Raw genomic sequence first — 22741 nt, 5'->3', positions numbered from 1 at the left:
GCACGCCATCATTGGTTGCTATGACGCCGTGCGCTTTATGCCGCCGCTGCACTACAGTTATACACTCGTATGATCTATACGAGTGTAATACTGTAGTGCAGTGGCGGCATGAAGTGCACGGCGTCATAGCAACCAATGACTGCGTGCGCTCCTGCTCTCAGCAGGAATCCAGGCCGGGTTACCACGGACCGCTCACGGCCGTGTGCATTCAGCTTTAGCAGGGTCATTATACAGATGGGACTTATAGTCCTACACATACAACATGCTGCAGTCTCCCAGCAGGCAGACATGTCACTCAGGGCAGCTCTTGTATTTACTCCCTTAGCAGTGCCATTGTACAGCTGGGACTTGTAGTCCTACACATACAACATGCTGCAGAGTCTCCCAGCAGGCAGACATGTCACTCAGGGCAGCACTTGTATTCACTCCCTTAGCAGTGCAGGGGGAGGGGGAGGGATTGTTTTTATTGCAAGCAAACAAAAGGGCAGGAAAAGAACCAGGGAAATGAGGAAATTTTTTATTTATTTTTTTGCCTGAAACTTGCTTAGCTCAGTTATATATTGCTGCCCATCAGATTTTCAGTGCTATAATTTTTTTTTTCATAACTCGGACCACTACTTTAAGGCTCTGCATTTTTATTTATTTTTTGTTACTTGATCATATTTCAAAAGGCTGTACTTTTTATTGTATTATGTAGAGAGAGAATCTGAATCGCACCTCCTCATTCCTATACTGATGACTACTGTACGTATTTTGCAGCATTTCTATTGATAAACATGGCTATACAGCACTAGTATCAATCATTTGCTGTGCACTATTAAGAGGCATTAGTATACAGTTTGATTAGAGAGCATAGGCCCACTTACCGCGACAAGGTTGCCTCTTGTTAAGTGGGAACCTACTCTATCCATAGCGCGGCGCCGTGCAGCGACCACCGCGCCTCCACACCGCACCAGCAGGCAACGGGATCCAGCAGCCACAATGCGGCCCCACCGTGAGGCAGAGCCACCTAGGCCTCGGATCCCATCACTCCACCAGCACAGGCACAGAAGCAGCGGCGGCCACCGTCCAGTGCCGCATGTGAACTGGTGCTAAAGGATCACCTGTTCACGGCTTCTCAGGAACTTCAACTGAGATGGGGTAGGAATTATTTAACCCTTTGCAGACTACTGCTAAATTAAAAGCACCTGTGCCACATGGGGAGGAGTGCTGACTCAGAGGGGGGAAAAAGAAGTTAAAGCGTATAAATTGTATTATGTAGAGAGAGAATCTGAATCGCACCTCCTCATTCCTATACTGATGACTACTGTACGTATTTTGCAGCATTTCTATTGATAAAACATGGCTATACAGCACAAGTATCAAACATTTGCTGTGCCCTAAAAGAGGCATTAGTATACAGTTTGATCAAAGAGCATAGGCCCAATTTAATTTAGTAGTAGTCTGCAAAGGGTTAAATAATTCCTACCCCATCTCAGTTGGAGTTCCTGAGAAGCTGTGAACAGGTGATCCTTTAGCACCAGTTTACATGCGGCACTGGACGGTGGCCGCCGCTGCTTCTGTGCTGTGCTGGTGGAGTGATGAGATCCGAGGCCTAGGTGGCTCTGCCTCACGGTGGGGCCGCATTGTGGCTGCTGGATCCCGTTGCCTGCTGGTGCGGTGTGGAGGCGCGGTGGTCGCCGCACGGCACTGCGCTATGGATAGAGTAGGTTCCCACTTAACAAGAGGCAACCTTGTCGCGGTAAGTGGGCCTATGCTCTCTGATCAAACTGTATACTAATGCCTCTTTTAGGGCACAGCAAATGTTTGATACCAGCGCTGTATAGCCATGTTTTATCAATAGAAATGCTGCAAAAAACGTACAGTAGTCATCAGTATAGGAATGAGGAGGTGCGATTCAGATTCTCTCTCTACATAATACAAGCTGTACTTTTTATGCCATCATTTAGGGGAATATCAGGTGAATTGATAAACTTTTAAAACATTGAGTCAACAGTACAAAAAAAAAAAAAAAAAAAAATTTCATTGTTTTTTTTCGGGTTTAGTTCTTAAAAGGGGTATTCCCATCTCAGAAAACGGGGGCATATCGCTAGGATATGTCCCCATTGTCCGATAGGTGCGGGTCCCAGAGGTGGTACAATGAGAACTGAGCGGAGAGCTGTGTCTGGAAGACCCCAGATTTTGCGTGGTCCATCCACCACGAAGCGCTGCTCCTATAGAAGCGATTGGGAGCGCACTGCGCACGCGCTACACCTGCTCACGTTCTTTTCTATGGGGCAAACGGAAATAGCCATTTTCGGCGGCCCCATAGAAATGAATGGAGGGTGTCATGCACAGTGCGCCCTCCACTCATTTCCCCACTCCGTTCTCATAGTAGGCGTGGGTCCCAGAGGTGGGGCCCACACCTATCAGACAACGAGGGTACATCCTGAGCAGTGAAAATTACTGACATGTTAAATTTAATTTATTCTGTTGGTCAGCACAATATGAAGTCTGTAAGATACCAAGTACCGTATTTTTACACACTTTTATTCCCCCAAAGGGGGGGCGGGCTGCTATGCATCTTGTAAGGCCACTTTCAGACGGATGAGTCCCACGCTCCGGACTCAGCAGCTCCCGTCCTGAACTTTCAGCACTGCTGGGGTCACATAGCATTATATTGATTTATGATGCTATATAACCCTTACAGCTCTGGAATGTATTGGATAACACGGACATAATTTTTTTATCCCATGTGACAGCATTATCGTTTTTTTTTATTCCACATGGTTAACATCGTAAATAAAAAGATATGTGAAAAATTGCTCTTTGGTTCACTCCACCTCCCAAAACATGCAATAAAAAGCAACCCCAAAAAATAAATGGCTCCAATGAACACCAAAATTTGTCCTGTATAAAGTATAAAAATCTAAACTACATATCAAATGCCTCAAAATGTATGCCATTAGAAAATATAACAAGCACTGACAAAAAACGTTATGGCTTTTGAAATTCGTGAATGAAAAAGCAGGGAAAAAAAATCAAATAAATTTTGATTGGCAGGGTGCTGGGAATCAGACCCCTACCAATCTGATATCGGTGAACAGAATTGTACAAAATGAAAAAGGAGACTTGCAGATTGGCTGAAAACAGCATTTCTCGCTCTGGCAGGTTATATTGTATGCTTTCCCTGTAAGTTACTCTGCATTGCCAGCATTAAAAGCAGGGCTCATGGGCTCTTTATGTTACAATACTGAACCATTACAGAAAGCTGAACTGATAAATGTAGAAAATTATATACCCCGAGCTTTGCGTTTCCTGACCTCAGAAAGGGAAGCATAGGAAACCTGACAGACCCACTTTAATAAAAATTCAAGTATCTCTTTGTGTGAGCAGTAGGAAATTAGATCTGTGTGTGCAATATTGGATAACATCTGTCCTCTGAAGAACAGTAAGCAGTCATGAAATATTTAAACCCAACTCGTGTCTGCGTAACCTGGATCAGAGAGAAAGAAGAAAGAAGCAACAGGTAATAGCTTGAAACATCCCGGCTCCATTCAAACACCCGCAACGTGTTTTGCGGATCCACAGATCTGCAAAACACAGAGAGCGGCAATGTGCGTTCCGCATTTTGCGGACTGCACATTGCCAGCACTAATAGAATATGCCTGTTCTTGTCCGCAATTGCGGACAAGAATAGGACATGTTCTATTTTTTTCAGGAACAGAATTGCGGGTCCGCAACTCCGTGTCCGGGCAGCACATCGTGCTGCCCCATAGAAATGAATGGATCTGCAATTCTGTTCCGCAAAATGCGGAACGAAATTGCGGACGTGTGAATGGAGCCTAAAGGTCCATTCACATGTCCACATCCGTTCCCCAATTTCCTTAAGTTCCAGAACAGGTGCGGACTCGTTCATTTTCAATCGGGAAATTGCGGACAAGAAAAGGCATTTTCTATGAGAATTCCGGCAATGTGCGGTCTGCAATTTGCGGAGCGCACATTGCCAGATGCGCAAAACACATACGGACGTGTGCATGGACCCTAAAACTGAAAATGCTGGATGCTGTGAAAATGGAGGACACCAAACAGAAGAAATGGATTAAAGGGAACCTGTCACCTGGATTTTGTGTATAGAGCTGAGGACATGGGTTGCTAGATGGCCGCTAGCACATCCACAATACCCAGTCCCCATAGCTCTGTGTGCTTTTATTGTGTAAAAAAAACGATTTGATACATATGCAAATTAACCTGAGATGAGTCCTGTCCCTGACTCATCTCCGGGACAGGACTCATCTCAGGTTAATTTGCATATGTATCAAATCCGTGGGTTTTTTTTTACACATTAAAAGCACACAGAGCTATGGGGACTGGGTATTGTGGATGTACAAATGAAAGTACATTGTTACCACAAAGGGTGCGATGACTCTTTAATAATATACAGTGCATCACATTCAGTGAGAGAAAGCTTCATTGTAATGAACACCCAAAGTCACGGGGCACATTTATTAGGGGCCTTGCGACTATTCTAAGCATAAAATAGTCCCCATTTTTAACCAGCTATGTCGAGGCTGGGACCCCAGTAATTTACTATAAGGGGCTGGAGTAGTATGTACACCAGGCACAAGGACCGCCACAGATCCGGCTAATTTCTGAAAAGGTACACACCTCACCCTAAATTTGACAAATAGAATGGCAGCACAAGGGGAAAACTAAGACCGATGTAAAAAGCAGGTCTTAGTAAATGTGCCCCATTGTTTCTGGGAAGCAAATCGCCTGGTGTAAACAGCAATCTGCAGCCTACAACATTTAATTTTGGGGTGATCATAGTTTGGGCCTATTTTACTGCACATGAATTCTGAATGATACCAGTAAATTCTAAAAGAAAATGTCAGGACATATGTACATGAGCTGAATCTCAAGAGAACGTGGGTCATTGCAGCAAGATAACGGCCCTAAGCACACAAGTCGTTCTCCCAAAGACTTTTTATAAGTTCCCATAGAGAACTTATAGACTGCAATGCATTAGGATTACACAATTACTCTATTGGAACCTATCTGCAGCATCCTTGGATCATTCAGGAGGACCGAGGCTGCCACAAACACTCTGGCTCCCCCAATTCCTGCTAGGCCTGGGATCATCCGTTCCTGGGTTTTTTTAGTTCCCAGTTGGCATAGTCACTTTTGACCACGGCATTTGACGGGTTAATAGTGTATGATCAACATCATCGATGATCGCATACATTAGTCTTGGGCGTTTGCTGCTTAAAACAGCAGATACCTGGCAGCTATGGTGTCCACTGTGCTCAAGAGTGGGATTCATCTTTTCATCTTTAAAGACCCGTCCAGTGCCGTACATGTACGGTGGTGGGCGGGAAAGGATTAATAATGTGCCAAATTCTTTACTTTCAATTGTTTTGTCAAAAGTTATCCAGGTCATCAACTTCAAAAACCGACTGCTGACTTGCTGCTCAACACATTTCTCCTCTTGACAGGCGTCACAAGATAATGCTATTCATTTCACATACATATAGATAGAAACCCATCTGAAATGACCACTCAATGCTGCATTGTAAAGAGGCTCCAATGAGCAGGACCTGACACAGTGAGAGTTTTGGTCTGGGAAAACAGGTATATTCCTCCCAGCATGTGCTGCGGGGCTGATTTACAGCTAGGTGAGGTCAAATACCGGACCGAATTTTTAATGCCAACCCAGGTTTTGGCAGCTGGGCTCAGAAGCCATATCTTGGTGTTGGGATCTGGGAGCTTTGTGTCTGGATGAAGGCTTGCTACCCGTCTGGCGTCAAAACAAGTTGGTGCTATCAGCAAGGACTCTGAGGCAGAATTGCCGCATGGTGTGAATTACCACCAACACCGCAAGCTGACATTTTTGTTTGAATGACTGCTTGTTTTGTCATTTGCCTAAAGTGTGAATAAAACACTGAACTGTTGAATCCAAAGAACTGGTTGTTGCCGCCTCTATACTGCGTCCGCTAATCCTGTCTACCAGAGTGAGTCCCCACAATGTACAGTCGTGGCCAAAAGTTTTGAGAATGACACAAATATTAGTTTTCACAAAGTTTGCTGCTAAACTGCTTTTAGATCTTTGTTTCAGTTGTTTCTGTGATGTAGTGAAATAGAATTACACGCACTTCATACGTTTCAAAGGCTTTTATCGACAATTACATGACATTTATGCAAAGAGTCAGTATTTGCAGTGTTGGCCCTTCTTTTTCAGGACCTCTGCAATTCGACTGGGCATGCTCTCAATCAACTTCTAGGCCAATTCCTGACTGATAGCAACCCATTCTTTCATAATCACTTCTTGGAGTTTGTCAGAATTAGTGGGTTTTTGTTTGTCCACCCGCCTCTTGAGGATTGACCACAAGTTCTCAATGGGATTAAGATCTGGGAGTTTCCAGGCCATGGACCCAAAATGTCAACGTTTTGGTCCCCGAGCCACTTAGTTATCACTTTTGCCTCATGGCACGGTGCTCCATCGTGCTGGAAAATGCATTGTTCTTCACCAAACTGTTGTTGGATTGTTGGAAGAAGTTGCTGTTGGAGGGTGTTTTGGTACCATTCTTTATTCATGGCTGTGTTTTGGGGAAAAATTGTGAGTGAGCCCACTCCCTTGGATGAGAAGCAACCCCACACATGAATGGTCTCAGGATGCTTTACTGTTGGCATGACACAGGACTGATGGTAGCGCTCACCTTTTCTTCTCTGGACAAGCCTTTTTCCTGATGCCCCAAACAATCGAAAAGAGGCTTCATCGGAGAATCTGACTTTGCCCCAGTCCTCAGCAGTCCATTCACCATATTTTCTGCAGAAGATCAATCTGTCCCTGATGTTTTTTTGGAAGAGAAGTGGCTTCTTTGCTGCCCTTCTTGACACCAGGCCATATTCCAAAAGTCTTCGCCTCACTGTGCGTGCAGATGCGCTCACACCTGCCTGCTGCCATTCCTGAGCAAGCTATGCACTGGTGGCACTCCGATCCCGCAGCTGAATCCTCTTTAGGAGACGATCCTGGCGCTTGCTGGACTTTCTTGGACGCCCTAAAGCCTTCTTAACAAGAATTGAACCTCTTTCCTTGAAGTTCTTGATGATCCTATAAATTGTTGATTGAGGTGCAATCTTAGTAGCCCCAATATCCTTGCCTGTGAAGCCATTTTTATGCAATGCAATGATGGCTGCATGCGTTTCTTTGCAGGTCACCATGGTTAAAGGGAACCTGTCACCGGGATTTTGTGTATAGAGCTGAGGACATGGGTTGCTAGATAGCACTAGCACATCCGCAATACACAGTCCCCATAGCTCTGTGTGCCTTTATTGTGTCAAAAAACAGATTTGATACATATGCAAATTAACCTGAGATGAGTCCTGTCCCTGACTCATCTCACATACAGGACTCATCACAGGTTAATTTGCATATGTATTAAATCATTTTTTTAACACAATAAAAGCACACAGAGCTATGGGGACTGTGTATTGCGGATGTGCTAGCGGCCATCTAGCAACCCATGTCCTCAGCTCTATACACAAAATCCCGGTGACAGGTTCCCTTTAACAATGGAAGAACAATGATTCCAAGCATCACCCTCCTTTGAACAGGTCAAGTCAGCCATTTTAACCCAATCAGCCTGACATAATGATCTCCAGCCTTGTGCTCCTAAACATTCTCACCTGAGTTAACAAGACGATTACTGAAATGATCTCAGCAGGTCCTTTAATGACAGCAATGAAATGCAGTGGAAAGTTTTTTTGGGGATTAAGTTAATTTTCATGGCAAAGAAGGACTATGCAATTCATCTGATCACTCTTCAGAACATTCTGGAGTATATGCAAATTGCTATTATAAAAACTTAAGCAGCAACTTTTTCAATATTTATGTAATTCTCAAAACTTTTGGCCACAACTGTATATATAGTTATACAGTGCAAAAGATTCAGGCAGGGGTGGAGAAATGCTGCAAAAAATTCTTTCATAAATATATAAAAAAAAAAAAAAAAAAGTGTTAATATAGTTAATTGTATACTTTTTTTCTGCAACAGAACAACAGCTCTGAACATACAGCCAATGCCATCAAAACTATTTTCAGTGTAAAGAAGAACAAGGAGTCCTGGAAGTGATGATATCACCCCCAACAGAGCCCTGATCTAAACATCATCAAGTCTGTCTGGGATTACATGAAGAGACAGAAGGATTTGAGCAAACCTACATCCACAGAAGACCTGTAGTTAGTTCTCCAAGATGTTTGGAACAACCTTCCTGCAGAGTTCCTCAAAAACAGTTTCAACTGTACCTAGAAGAACTGATGCTGAAGGCAAAGGATGGTTACACCAACTATGGATTTGATTTAGATTTCTCTTTTGCTCATTCACTTTGTATTTGTTCATTGATAAAATTAAACCTAACACTTCTATGCTTGAAAGCATTCTTACTTTGCAGCATTTTTCACACCTGCCTAAGGGTACTTTCACACTAGCATTATTCTTTTACGGCATTGACTTTCGTCACAGGGGCTCAATACCGGAAAATAACTGATCAGTTTTATCCTAATGCAGGCATGTCCAAACTGCGGCCCTCCAGCTGTTGCAAAACTACAACTCCCAGCATGCCCTAATAAGCTGAAAGCTATCCAGGCATGCTGGGAGTTCTAGTTTTGCAACAGCTGGAGGGCCGCACTTTGGACATGCCTGTCCTAATGCATTCTGAATGGAGAGTAAACCGTTCAGGATGCATCAGGATGTCTTCAGTTCAGTCTTTTTGCCTTTTCAGGACGGAGTTAATACCGCAGCATGCTGCGGTTTTATCTCTGTCCAAAATTCCCAAATACTTACCAGAATGCCGGATACAGCATTTTTTTTCCGTTGAAATGGATTAATGCCGGATCCGACCCAGAGTGTTCCGGCAAAACGGATCTGACAAATGCCATCAGTTTGCATCAGAATTGCCAGATTCGACGGGCAGTTTCCTGACAGAATTCTCTGCCGCAAGTGTGAAAGTACCCTTAAACTATTGCTCAGTAAGGTATATCTACAAAGAAGATGTGAAATTTAGCTTTTACAAAAGCTCCTTGGTGGGAGAAGTAAACTTTCCATGTATATATGAATTGCCAGACACACCTTTGTTGACTTTTCAGCACTTTCCACATACAGAAGCTCTGCCATAAGAAATGTGGAAATACACGACTGCACGTCTATTCATATACATTCTTGCATGCACCAATGGTGGCATTACTGATCAAAGGAAAAAGACAACGTATGTCCTTCCACAGACTGTGCACATGTCAAGATAGGCTTTAAAAGGGTTACCTAAAATTCAGTCAAGGTCCCCAAAAACGAATAGAACACTACGTCTGAAGATTTTAGGCTAGGCCGACACATTCAGTCAAAGCCAGGAGTGGATTCAAAAAGAAAAGATTCAGTTAATACTTTATACCTTCTCTTTCAATTATCTATGCTTGGTTCAGATAAAAAAACAAAACAAAAAAAAACACATGAATGGGGAATCTAGCTATTTAAAAGGGGTTCTGCAGTTAGTTTAAACTGATGATGTATCCTCTGAACAGATCATCAGCATCTGATTGGCGGGGGTCCGAAACCCGGGACCCCCCCGCCGATCAGCTGTTGGAGAAGGCAGTGGCGCTCCAGCAGCGCCATGGCCTTCTCACTGTTTACCGCTGGCCCAGTGACGCCACAACTAGTATCAACTGGTCTGGGCAGGGCTAAGCTCCATTCAAGTGAACAGAGCTTAGCCACGCCCAGGCCAGTTGATACTAGTCGTGACGTCGCTGGGCCAGCAGTTAACAGTGAGAAGGTGCAGCGCTGCTGCCTTTTCCAACAGCTGTGAGACCCCGCCAATCAGATGCCGATGATCTATCCAGAGGATACATCATCAGTTTAAACAAACTGCAGAACCCCTTTAAAATGCCCAGTGTGACTAAGTAACTCTGCAAGAATGTTCCTGAAACTGAGATTGGCAGGAGCGGGGAACCAGCTGCCAGTAACAGCTGGTTTCCTCCCAGAAAAGGTAGAAACAATTTATTACCGCCTCATCATCGGGATCGCTGCAAACACAGCACTAAATAAATGCTATGTAAAGTGTTCAGGAAGCACCCGTGACACTTCCTGCTCCTGTCCCATACTGGGAAAAGTGAACACCAGTTTTAGCCTATATAGCCAAAAGTATGTAGACACCACTTTCAATTATTGAGTTCAAGTGTGTCAGCCAATTCCATTGCGAATGGCTAAGCGATCACCATGGGTCGTAGTGATGACTTCACTAACCTTAAACATAGCCCTATCATAGGATGCTACAAGTCAGTTTTTGGAACTTCTGTTATAATGTTATATGGTTAACTCTTATCATCTGGACTTGGTTCCTGCTGCCTAGAGTTTGGATATCATTGCTCAGATTTACTAATCCTATTAGACAATTCCACCAGTGATATCCACAATGCTCTCATTACCAACAACCTACATGTGTAAAAAAAAAATCCATGTATAAACTAGTACTTACATCGCAGCTGAGTCCAAGGAACAGTTAAACACATTGAGTAAGATCAACAGCGTCTCCAGCATGCTACTGCGCATGTCCGACTCTCATTTCCTGGTCTCCGTAGTAGGCCGAGCACATGATCGCTGGAGATGCCGGCCTACTGCGGAGGCCAGGAAATGAGAGTCAGGCATGCGCAGTAGCATGCTGGAGACACTGTTCACCTTACTCAATGTGTTTAACTGTTCCTTGGACTCAGCTGCGATGTAAGTACTAGTTTACACATGGATTTTATTTTATTTTTTACACATGTAGGTTGTTGGTAATGAGAGCATTGTGGATATCACTGGTGGAATTGTCTAATAGGATTAGTAAATCTGAGCAATGATATCCAAACTCTAGGCAGCAGGAACCAAGTCCAGATGATAAGAGGAGGAGGTGTGATGGTGCTTTGCTGGTGACACTGTTTGGGATTTATTCAAAATTGAAGGCATACTGAACCAGCATGGCTACCACAGCATCTTGCAGCGGCATGCTATTCCATCCAGTTTGTGTTTAGTTGGACCATCATTTATTTTTCAACAGGACAATGACCCCAAACACACCTCCAGGCTGGGTAAGGGCTATTTGACCATGAAGGAGAGTGATGGGGTGCTGCGCCAGATGACCTGGCCTCCACAGTCACCGGACCTGAACCCAATCGAGCAGAGTGAAGGCAAAAGGGCCAACAAGTGCTAAGCATCTCTGGGAACTCCCTCAAGACTGTTGGAAGACCATTTCAGGTGACTACCTCTTGAAGCTCACCAAGAGAATGCCAAGAGTGTGCAAAGCAGTAATCAAATCAAAAGGTGGCTACTTTGAAGAACCTAGAATATGACATTTTCAGTTGTTTCACACTTTTGTGTTATGTAGATAATCCCACGTGTTAATTCATAGTTTTGATGCCTTCAGTGTGAATCTACAATTTTCATAGTCATGAAAATAAAGAAAACTCTTTAAATGAGAAGGTGTGTCCAAACTTTTGGTCTGTACTGTATGTATTAGTGTTCACTTGTAACATTATCTATAGCTTGAAAAAGACTTTGGTCTCTCCAAATTGAATTCAAGACTGGGAGTGCTGCAGTTTTTCATCTATTTTTTGGGGTATATTGAGATTATACCACTGGGTATGGCACGAGAAATAAGATGTGGAAATACATCACTATCCTCAACTCCTAAACTTGATGCACAAATTTCCTGTGGATTACTGCGGAAAATGTTCACTTCAACTCCAGAATACAGGGAGTGCAGAATTATTAGGCAAGTTGTATTTTTGAGGATTAATTTTATTATTGAACAACAACCATGTTCTCAATGAACCCAAAAAAACTCATTAATATCAAAGCTGAATATTTTTGGAAGTAGTTTTTAGTTTTAGCTATTTTAGGGGGATATCTGTGTGTGCAGGTGACTATTACTGTACATAATTATTAGGCAACTTAACAAAAAACAAATATATACCCATTTCAATTATTTACTTTTACCAGTGAAACCAATATAACATCTCAACATTCACAAATATACATTTCTGACATTCAAAAACAAAACAAAAACAAATCAGTGACCAATATAGCCACCTTTCTTTGCAAGGACACTCAAAAGCCTGCCATCCATGGATTCTGTCAGTGTTTTGATCGGTTCACCATCAACATTGCGTGCAGCAGCAACCACAGCCTCCCAGACACTGTTCAGAGAGGTGTACTGTTTTCCCTCCTTGTAAATCTCACATTTGATGATGGACCACAGGTTCTCAATGGGGTTCAGATCAGGTGAACAAGGAGGCCATGTCATTAGATTTTCTTCTTTTATACCCTTTCTTGCCAGCCACGTTGTGGAGTACTTGGACGCGTGTGATGGAGCATTCTCCTGCATGAAAATCATGTTTTTCTTACCTTGCAGACTTTTTCCTGTACCACTGCTTGAAGAAGGTGTCTTCCAGAAACTGGCAGTAGGACTGGGAGTTGAGCTTGACTCCATCCTCAACCAAAAAAGGCCCCACAAGCTCATCTTTGATGATACCAGCCCAAACCAGTACTCCACCTCCACCTTGCTGGCGTCTGAGTCGGACTGGAGCTCTCTGCCCTTTACCAATCCAGCCACGGGCCCATCCATCTGGCCCATCAAGACTCACTCTCATTTCATCAGTCCATAAAACCTTAGAAAAATCAGTCTTGAGATATTTCTTGGCCCAGTCTTGACGTTTCAGCTTGTGTGTCTTGTTCAGTGGTGGTCGTCTTTCAGCCTTTCTTACCTTGGCCATGTCTCTGAGTATTGCACACCTTGTGCTTTTGGGCACTCCAGTGATGTTGCAGCTCTGAAATATGGCCAAACTGGTGGCAAGTGGCATCTTGGCAGCTGCACGCTTGACTTTTCTCAGTTCATGGGCAGTTATTTTGCGTCTTGGTTTTTCCACACGCTTCTTGCGACCCTGTTGACTATTTTGAATGAAACGCTTGATTGTTCGATGATCACGCTTCAGAAGCTTTGCAATTTTAAGAGTGCTGCATCCCTCTGCAAGATATCTCACTATTTTTGACTTTTCTGAGCCTGTCAAGTCCTTCTTTTGACCCATTTTGCCAAAGGAAAGGAAGTTGCCTAATAATTATGCACACCTGATATAGGGTGTTGATGTCATTAGACCACACCCCTTCTCATTAAGGAGATGCACATCACCTAATATGCTTAATTGGTAGTAGGCTTTCGAGCCTATACAGCTTGGAGTAAGACAACATGCATAAAGAGGATGATGTGGTCAAAATACTCATTTGCCTAATAATTCTGCACGTAGTGCATGTACACTACACGTGACAGCTTTGCCGCAAAAATGTCTGGGCTGCATGACAAGTTATGTGCAGATTCATGGAGAAAAATTTCTGCAGCAAAATCTTATTCACTCTGCGGCTAGTGTAAACCCAGGGGTAACAGCAGATACCGTAGCCTAACACTGGGTTCACACCTGAGCGTTTTACAGCGCGTTCAAACGCGCTGTAAAATGCTCAACACATGAAAACCAATGCTTCCTCTGGCCCTGGTTCACACTTGAGCGTTTTACAGTGCGTTTGAACGCGCTGAAAAACACCCTACGCTCAAAAAAGTTCTTGAGCTTCTTTGGGGCGTTTTGTCGCGCGTTCCCGTACATAGACTCTCAGGAACGCGCGACAATGGCTGTTCGCTTGTCTCTGTATGCGCGATTGTAAATAACTTGCATAACTGCCAAGCTTACTAGATCACCCTACCGCCATCTCCAGCTGTAATTTTTAGACTTCTGGTGGTTGAGGAGATCAAACCAGTAAAAACAAAACAGGATTTAGGACCCAAGATAGATTTACCTACACATTACAAGTCACAAGGTTTGTTCAGTGCCTTCTATGCATATGACAAGGCTTGCAAAATCCCGTTTGCCACTGGTGCCTTTTTTGTGGGTTCTTACTGATGTCTAAAACAAGCAAACAAATAAAAAATAAAAAAACTCATCCCGCATAAAGCAGTCGTAGAGGTCAGTTCTTGGGGTCAGAGTTTTGAGCTTGAAATGTAAATGCTTAATAGAAAATAAGGCATTACTTGTGCCCTCTCATTACTTGTATCACTTAGAATGAGCGATCAATGGGCTATGCAATGATGAAAATGGCCTTTAAACAGAGGGCTTTTATTCAGAAAGTTTCCTGAAAGCACAGGTACTATAATTACAGGTCTCCACACTACTATTAAGTAATGCCTACAGATATCAACTCTGCTTTGTTAACCGGTCTTCAGGATTTTTAACTAGCCCCGGAGAATGTGGTAACTTCATTAAAAAAAATACTACTGAAAGAGGACCTTTCGCCGATTATGAAAATGCGAACTAACTATACAGACATGGAGAGCGGCGCCCGGGGATCTCACTGCACTTACGATTATCCCTGGGTGCCGCTCTGTTCTCCTGCTATGCCCTCCGGTATCTCCGCTAACTAAGTTATAGTAGGCGGAGTCTGCCCTTGTTCTGCTGTAGCGCTGGCCAATCGCATTGCAGAGCTCACAGCCTGGGAGAAAATAACCTTTAAAGAGGAGCTTTCATCAGGCTAGCTCTAGTCTAATTGTTATCCTACCTTATAGGGCAGCCCCTACTGATGCCTTGGCCCCATTTTTTTGGCGCATTATATTATAATGAGGCAACTCAGTTATACTAGGTGGAGACTTGAATTTTCCCTGGGAGTGGTTATCTTCTCCCTGGCTGTGAGCACATCCAATCAGAGCGCCCCGCTCTTAGCCAGGGAGAATGAGCTCAAAGATGTCTACACGCTCAAGTTCTCACGAGAACTTGAGCTCATTCTCCCTGGCTAAGAGCGGGGCGCTCTGATTGGATGTGCTCACAGCCAGGGAGAAGATAACCACTCCCAGGGAAAATACAAGTCTCCGTCTAGTATAACCGAGTCGCCTCATTATAATATAAGGCGCCAAAACATACAGGGCCAACAGCGGACAAAGTGTAGGAAAAAAAAATAATAATTGTCATGGCATCAGTGGGGGACGCCCTATAAGATAGGATAATAATTAGACTAGAGCTAGCCTGATGAAAGGTCCTCTTTAACTTCTCCCCACAGCTCCATTCCAGCGCCCTGGCTCTGATTTGGAGATCTTCTGGTCCCCACTCTGTTTACTTACAGCAGTGTACGGACGGGGTCACATACGCTGCTGTAGCCAATGACCACGTCTGGAAGTAAATAGGGTGGGACAGGCAGACCCCTGAACTGTGCCAGCACAAAGAGTCGATGGAGCAAATGAGTATGATTTTTTTTTCATTATGGATCATATTCTCGGGGCCATAATCCTGTAAAATCCCTTTTAGATGGAGCGACAGGCCGTACAGACATGTTTTACACTGAATATCTCTACAGCACTAAAGTCAACTAGTTTGGGCAAAAGAAACCAACAGAAACATGCCAAATTAAGGTGGCTGATGGGGGGAGCTTTTTTTTTTTTTTTTTTTTTTTTAAACTGGCTGCCTGACTGGCCCTTGGACAAAATGACAAATGCCATATACATGAGCCAAAGTTGGCAGAAATTTCCTAGCTGCCCAGTCACATTTTCACGGACAGAAGTTTGCTGTCACTCATCGCTTTCACTTTTTAAACAATAGTTGATCAAAAAGGCGGAAATGGACCATTTTGCCCAACTTATCTCATGTGCCACTTCGATCCGACTAGCCAGAGGATTCTACATTGCATTAAGGATGTTACACGATGACAGTGCCATCTCTCCCAACCCCCACAGGCATGCACGCTTGGCACACCTGAGCATACGTGTGCTCTATATAGGGACAGAAGAGTAGGCTGGCAGCAGCTCATATCCCTGGGATAACAAGGATGGGTAGGGAGAGAAGAGTAGGCTGGCAGCAGCTCATATCCCTGGGATAACAAGGATGGGTAGGGAGAGAAGAGTAGGCTGGCAGCAGCTCATATCCCTGGGATAACAAGGATGGGTAGGGAGAGAAGAGTAGGCTGGCAGCAGCTCATATCCCTGGGATAACAAGGATGGGTAGGGAGAGAAGAGTAGGCTGGCAGCAGCTCATATCCCTGGGATAACAAGGATGGGTAGGGAGAGAAGAGTAGGCTGGCAGCAGCTCATATCCCTGGGATAACAAGGATGGGTAGGGAGAGAAGAGTAGGCTGGCAGCAGCTCATATCCCTGGGATAACAAGGATGGGTAGGGAGAGAAGAGTAGGCTGGCAGCAGCTCATATCCCTGGGATAACAAGGATGGGTAGGGAGAGAAGAGTAGGCTGGCAGCAGCTCATATCCCTGGGATAACAAGGATGGGTAGGGAGAGAAGAGTAGGCTGGCAGCAGCTCATATCCCTGGGATAACAAGGATGGGGCATGCTGTAAAGTCCCATTAGTTTGTAGAGATGATATAACATAGGTTACGAAGCATTATAGGTAGACATATTACTTTTGTATAGCACTCAGTAATGCATCATGTGAAATTAGTAAAATACTAACTAAATTACCGTACTACCGTTCAGTCCTAAATAGAAAATTATCTCATGGCTTTTGAGGTCTTCACGTTTTTCAGTTTCAGCCTCAAGCATAACCATCTTCACACTATTCAACATCAGAATCCAAAATGGTCAGTTGTCAGAATCACATGTCTGAAGTTCCTGTCTGCTGACTGCTGGCGTTCGAGCAGCGTGGTCTAACTCCATCACTTCTGTGGTGCCTAGACTGTTCATACAGCCAGCATGCATGTAGTAACTCATTCATAAGTGCTGGCAAACAAGGAACTGAAGGGGGCAGTGTCCAGTCCAGGAAAAGCGACTCATTTGTGTGATTAACCTAAAGGCCCATTCACCCCACCGTATTTTTCTGTCTGCATCCGTTCCGCAATTTGTGGATTGGATGCAGACCTCTCATTTCAATGGGGGACACAAAAGATGCGGACAATATAATGTGTGCTGTCCACATCGGCACTTCAGTTCCCCAGCCCGACAAAAAAGATATAGCCGTTTTTGCAGACAATAGGCATTTCTATCATAGGGAAGGACGTTCTGATCCCCAAGATGCGGAACGCACACAGCTGGTATCCGTGTTTTCTGTTTCGTTGACTACACAACAAACAGACCTGTGTCCCCAGATCTACAACTAAAAAGCTTTAGGGCAGGGGTGCGGGGTCTAACCTGGTGATATGCCATCAATATCAAAATCCTAGATTAAAGGGGTTTTCCAAGATTTTTTCTTCCCTCTGGAATGGTCATCAGTATCTGATTGGTAGGGGTCTGACACCCAGGACACCCACCAATCAGCTGTTTGAGAAGGCAGCAACACTCCTGTGAGCCCCATTCTCATTTCAAAATAAAAATTAAAATCTGGAAAACACTTTTAAGGCCTCCTGCACAAAACACAGATGCAGTTCGTGTGCATCCCGCAATTTTCACGGAACTCACTGTAAAAGCTGAGGTTCTATAATTTGCGTCCCAGCCACACGGATGCGTCAGCACACAGCTGACGTCCGTGCGATGTCTATTTTTTCTGCGGACCCATTTCATTGAATAGATCTGTGTGCAAGTCACACAAAAAAAAAAAAAAAAAAAAAGTGGATTGGTCTTGTGCACTAGCGTTAGAAATATCCAGCATGCAAACTGGTATCTTTTTCTTCCAGATCCATTAGACTTATGCATTGAAATACCGGTATCATTCGGAATAAAGGATCCGGTATTAAATAGGTTCAAAGCTAGAAAGAACTGCACATGCGCAGACTGGAAAACCGGATCCGGCGATGCGGCAAATTCTGGAACACTGGTACTGGATCCGGCATTAAGGCTAGGTCTGCACGACGACATTTGTCACGCGACATTTTGTTGCAATAATGTCGCGCAAGAATTTTTATAATGGCAGTCTATGGTGTCGCACTGCAACATGCGACATGCTGCGACTGCGACGCAACAGTAGCAGAAAAATCCATCTCGAATGGATTTTCTGCGACTGTTGCGTCGCAGTATGTTGCAGTGCGACACCATAGACTGCCATTATAAAAATTGTCGCGCGACATATGTCGTCGTGCAGACCTAGCCTAATACATTTCAATGGAAATTAAGTGCACAAGTGCGGTAGTGTTCTGGGATTTTGCATGCTGCAGTCAAACACCGTACAAGGGACGGAAAGGAAGACATCCTGATGCATACTGAACAGATTGCTTTCCATTCAGAATACATTAGGTCAAAACGGATGCGTTTTTTTCTGGTACTGAGCCCCTTTACCGGATTTCAATACCGGAAAAGAATAACGCTAGTGTGAAAGTACCCTAAGAGTGCAGCTATTTTGGGCTTTTTTTCTTTTAGTTTGTTCAGCATTGTGTTCCAAGAGTCATCTTTTTAATTTTTCCGTCAACTGAGCAATACGAGGCTGTTTTTTCGTGGGACAAGTTGCATTTTTCAGTTAACCATTTGGGGTACACATAATGTTGTGAAAACTGCAATTTTGCCACTTTCTTTAGTTTCATTGCATTCACTGTGCAGTATAAATGGCATATGGGGTTCTGACGATAGGTCATCGGCATGTGACTGGTGAATGGGGCTGAGCTGCGCCTAGGCCATGTGACATCACTAACCTAGGATAAGCAGTGAGCCAGGACCTTCTCCAACAGCTGATCCGTGGGGGTCCTGGGTGTCGAGCGCCTACTGATCAGATGCCGTTGACCTATCCAGAGGATAGGACATCAGTTACAAAGGGTTGGATAACCCCTTTAACTTTATTCCATACATTTTTGGTAAATTCACATCTGCTTAGTGCATGCTGCACTATTGTGTCTGCACTCCAGAACAGAATCCAGACGGACTCCACCATAGTGCGAAGGGTCCATCCGGCACCGGCCGTCTTTACTTATGCGTCCTATAATAGAGCCAGGACCTTTTATTGGTAACATATTGTGGTCTGCATACACTTATTCTTTAACAGGGTGTATCATGCAGGATAAATCATTTGTACACATTTTGGCACAATAAAGCATTTTGTCATAGGGAAAAAGGGTTTTATTTCATTTCCCCTCCCTCTAACTGTGACCTTCGGATTGGTCAGAAAACTGTCAGGTAATGTGGTGGTGTAGTTGCCTGTACAGACTGAAGGTGGATTTAGGTGCACCAAAAATGGTCCAGATTACAGGGAACGGCTATTCCCGATCATCTGGCTATCTAAATGTGCCGCTAATCACCCGATAAACAAGCGAATCGCTCCCTCATGGGCTGATCGTGTAGTTCATGCAGGCACCACCGATCATGGCTTCTGGGCAGCAGATAATGCGGTCTATACCGTGATCTGTATAAGAACATGGGATCACAATGGTGATACCTCATCCTCATACAGTAAAGGAGATCGCTGCATGTAAATGCGCAGTCTCCTTCACTGAACGAGCAGCTGACTGTCAAGAATGAAGGTTTCCTTCCCGACAATCTAAATCCACCTTGAGGCGCTGCAGCACATTTTTTAGATTTGGCCCAATGACTGTAAACTCTGAAGAAACCCATTGGCTTTTGTTCTTTAGATGGGCCTTAGATGCTGGTCTGCATCAACATACATGACATATGCAGGAGTCACCATGTATACATATGTGTCACATGACTGCTGGTCTGCATCCATATACATGCCACGATATGCAGGGGTATGGCGATGCAGACCAGCGGTATGTACGCACGGCGACTCCTGCATGTCACATATGTGGATGCAGACCAGCGGTATGTACGCACGGCGACTCCTGCATGTCACATATGTGGATGCAGACCAGCGGTATGTACGCACGGCGACTCCTGCATGTCACATATGTGGATGCAGACCAGCGGTATGTACGCACGGCGACTCCTGCATGTCACATATGTGGATGCAGACCAGCGGTATGTACGCACGGCGACTCCTGCATGTCACATATGTGGATGCAGACCAGCGGTATGTACGCACGGCGACTCCTGCATGTCACATATGTGGATGCAGACCAGCGGTATGTACGCACGGCGACTCCTGCATGTCACATATGTGGATGCAGACCAGCGGTATGTACGCACGGCGACTCCTGCATGTCACATATGTGGATGCAGACCAGCGGTATGTACGCACGGCGACTCCTGCATGTCACATATGTGGATGCAGACCAGCGGTATGTACGCACGGCGACTCCTGCATGTCACATATGTGGATGCAGACCAGCGGTATGTACGCACGGCGACTCCTGCATGTCACATATGTGGATGCAGACCAGCAGTGATGTGTTACACACATGTACACATGATGACTCCAGCATAGGTCATGTATGGGGATGCAGACCAGCAGTGATGTGTTACACACATGTACACGTGATGACTCCTGCATAGGTCATGTATGTGGATGCAGACCAGCAGTGATGTGTTACACACATGTACACGTGATGACTCCTGCATATGTCATGTATGTGGATGCAGATCAGTAGTGATGTGTTACACACATGTACACGTGATGACTCCAGCATAGGTCATGTATGGGGAAGCAGACCAGCAGTGATGTGTTACACACATGTACACATGATAACTCCTGCATATGTCATGTATGTGGATGCAGACCAGCAGTGATGTGTTACACACATGTACACGTGATAACTCCAGCATAGGTCATGTATGGGGATGCAGACCAGCAGTGATGTGTTACACACATGTACACGTGATAACTCCAGCATAGGTCATGGATGGGGAAGCAGACCAGCAGTGATGTGTTACACACATGTACACATGATGACTCCAGCATAGGTCATGGATGGGGAAGCAGATCAGTAGTGATGTGTTACACACATGTACACATGATAACTCCAGCATAGGTCATGTATGGGGAAGCAGATCAGTAGTGATGTGTTACACACATGTACACATGATGACTCCAGCATAGGTCATGGATGGGGAAGCAGATCAGTAGTGATGTGTTACACACATGTACACATGATAACTCCAGCATAGGTCATGTATGGGGATGCAGACCAGCAGTGATGTGTTACACACATGTACACGTGATGACTCCAGCATAGGTCATGTATGGGGAAGCAGATCAGTAGTGATGTGTTACACACATGTACACGTGATGACTCCAGCATAGGTCATGTATGGGGATGCAGACCAGCAGTGATGTGTTACACACATGTACACGTGATAACTCCAGCATAGGTCATGGATGGGGAAGCAGATCAGTAGTGATGTGTTACACACATGTACACAAGATGACTCCAGCATAGGTCATGTATGGGAAAGCAGACCAGCAGTGATGTGTTATACACCTGTACACATGATGACTCCAGCATAGGTCATGTATGGGGATGCAGACCAGCAGTGATGTGTTACACACATGTACACATGATAACTCCAGCATAGGTCATGGATGGGGAAGCAGATCAGTAGTGATGTGTTACACACATGTACACATGATAACTCCAGCATAGGTCATGGATGGGGATGCAGACCAGCAGTGATGTGTTACACACATGTACACAAGATGACTCCAGCATAGGTCATGTATGGGAAAGCAGACCAGCAGTGATGTGTTATACACCTGTACACATGATGACTCCATGTCATGCATGTGGATGCAGATCACAGCCTCTTCATTCATTGCGATCATTCACGCCTTTAGGATGCCACATCATCCACTCAGCAGATAGGAGTCTCCGCACCCCAGAGTCATCCATTCCCCCAGATGTTAAGCAGCTGCCAACTAACCCTTTCTTCTAAGTGCACCCACAGCCCCGATTCCTGTGCTGCCACCTAGGCAGGTGTGAGGCTGCCCCACTCCCCACCCGGCTGCAGCCATCCACTAGTCAGATGACTGTCAGGCACCCGGCAGGAGCCCAGAGCGATCCCTGCCCACTGTACTCACGCCCCCAGCACAGTTCCCCACTTCCCAGAACCCCCTTCATCTCTGGTGACCCCACTTGCAGACCTCTCACCTCATCCTCTTTGTGGTTACGGATCCCTCTAACCAGGTCCTGCAGGTTCTTATCGAACATACGGTCAATACTGCCCTTAACCATGCGGAGCGCCATGGTCGTGCACTGGCTCGGGCCCCTCCGGACTCTCCTGTCACCGGACACAGACACACAAAATGGCCGCAGCTCAGCTGACTCAACTCCCCGCCCACTGGGCTCACGTGACTGACAGCGAGGAAGGCGGGGTTAACTGCCTGTAGTCCCGCCCCTTGAAGGACGTAGCCGTAATTCTTCCGCTCTCGCTCTGTCAGCGTGGTGATGCAGACAACCCGCCATGATAGTCTCAGGAAGTGCTCCTATTCCCATATTACTACCGCACCTATAAGGGTAGAGGAATAGTGTGATGCGGTTTTCTTTTTTTATGAGAGCAGGCTTGGCATTGTTGATGCAGAGATGCCTAAATAGGTTGGTTTATGATTCTCCGAAAACGTTACCCGGACCTCCCCAGTTTTCCACTGTGTAGAGGGACACTTAGGTCCCTTTCACACGAGCGAGTTTTCCGCGCGGGTGCAATGCGTGACGTGAACGCATAGCACCCGCACTGAATCCTGACCCATTCATTTCAATAGGTCTGTGTACATGAGCGTTGTTTTTTACGCATCACTTCTGCGTTGCGTGAAAATCGCAGCATGTTCTATATTCTGCGTTTTTCACGCAGCCATGGCCCCATAGAAGTGAATGGGGCTGTGTGAAAAACGCATTGCATCCGCAAGCAAGCGCGGGTGCGATGCGTTTTTCACTGATGGTTGCTAAGTGATGTTG

The 22741-nt window shown here is 45.0% G+C and overlaps 1 protein-coding gene across 3 annotated transcripts in view; it reads right to left on the bottom strand.

The window, feature by feature from the left end:
• AP3D1 (adaptor related protein complex 3 subunit delta 1) overlaps window positions 1-22112 on the bottom strand; it is a 113535-nt gene extending 91423 nt beyond the window's left edge. For all 3 annotated transcript variants that reach the window (XM_044269007.1, XM_044269011.1, XM_044269016.1), the window contains exon 1: window positions 21941-22112. In XM_044269007.1, coding sequence (XP_044124942.1) covers window positions 21941-22036 — 96 coding nt within the window. In that variant the 5' untranslated portion in view covers window positions 22037-22112. The remainder of the gene's footprint in view (window positions 1-21940) is intronic.
• Window positions 22113-22741: the final 629 nt, after the last annotated feature.

This window comes from Bufo gargarizans, chromosome 1, assembly GCF_014858855.1.
Source record: "Bufo gargarizans isolate SCDJY-AF-19 chromosome 1, ASM1485885v1, whole genome shotgun sequence".
NCBI classification, from domain to species: domain Eukaryota; kingdom Metazoa; phylum Chordata; class Amphibia; order Anura; family Bufonidae; genus Bufo; species Bufo gargarizans.
This window is presented reverse-complemented; position numbering and strand designations above follow the sequence as displayed.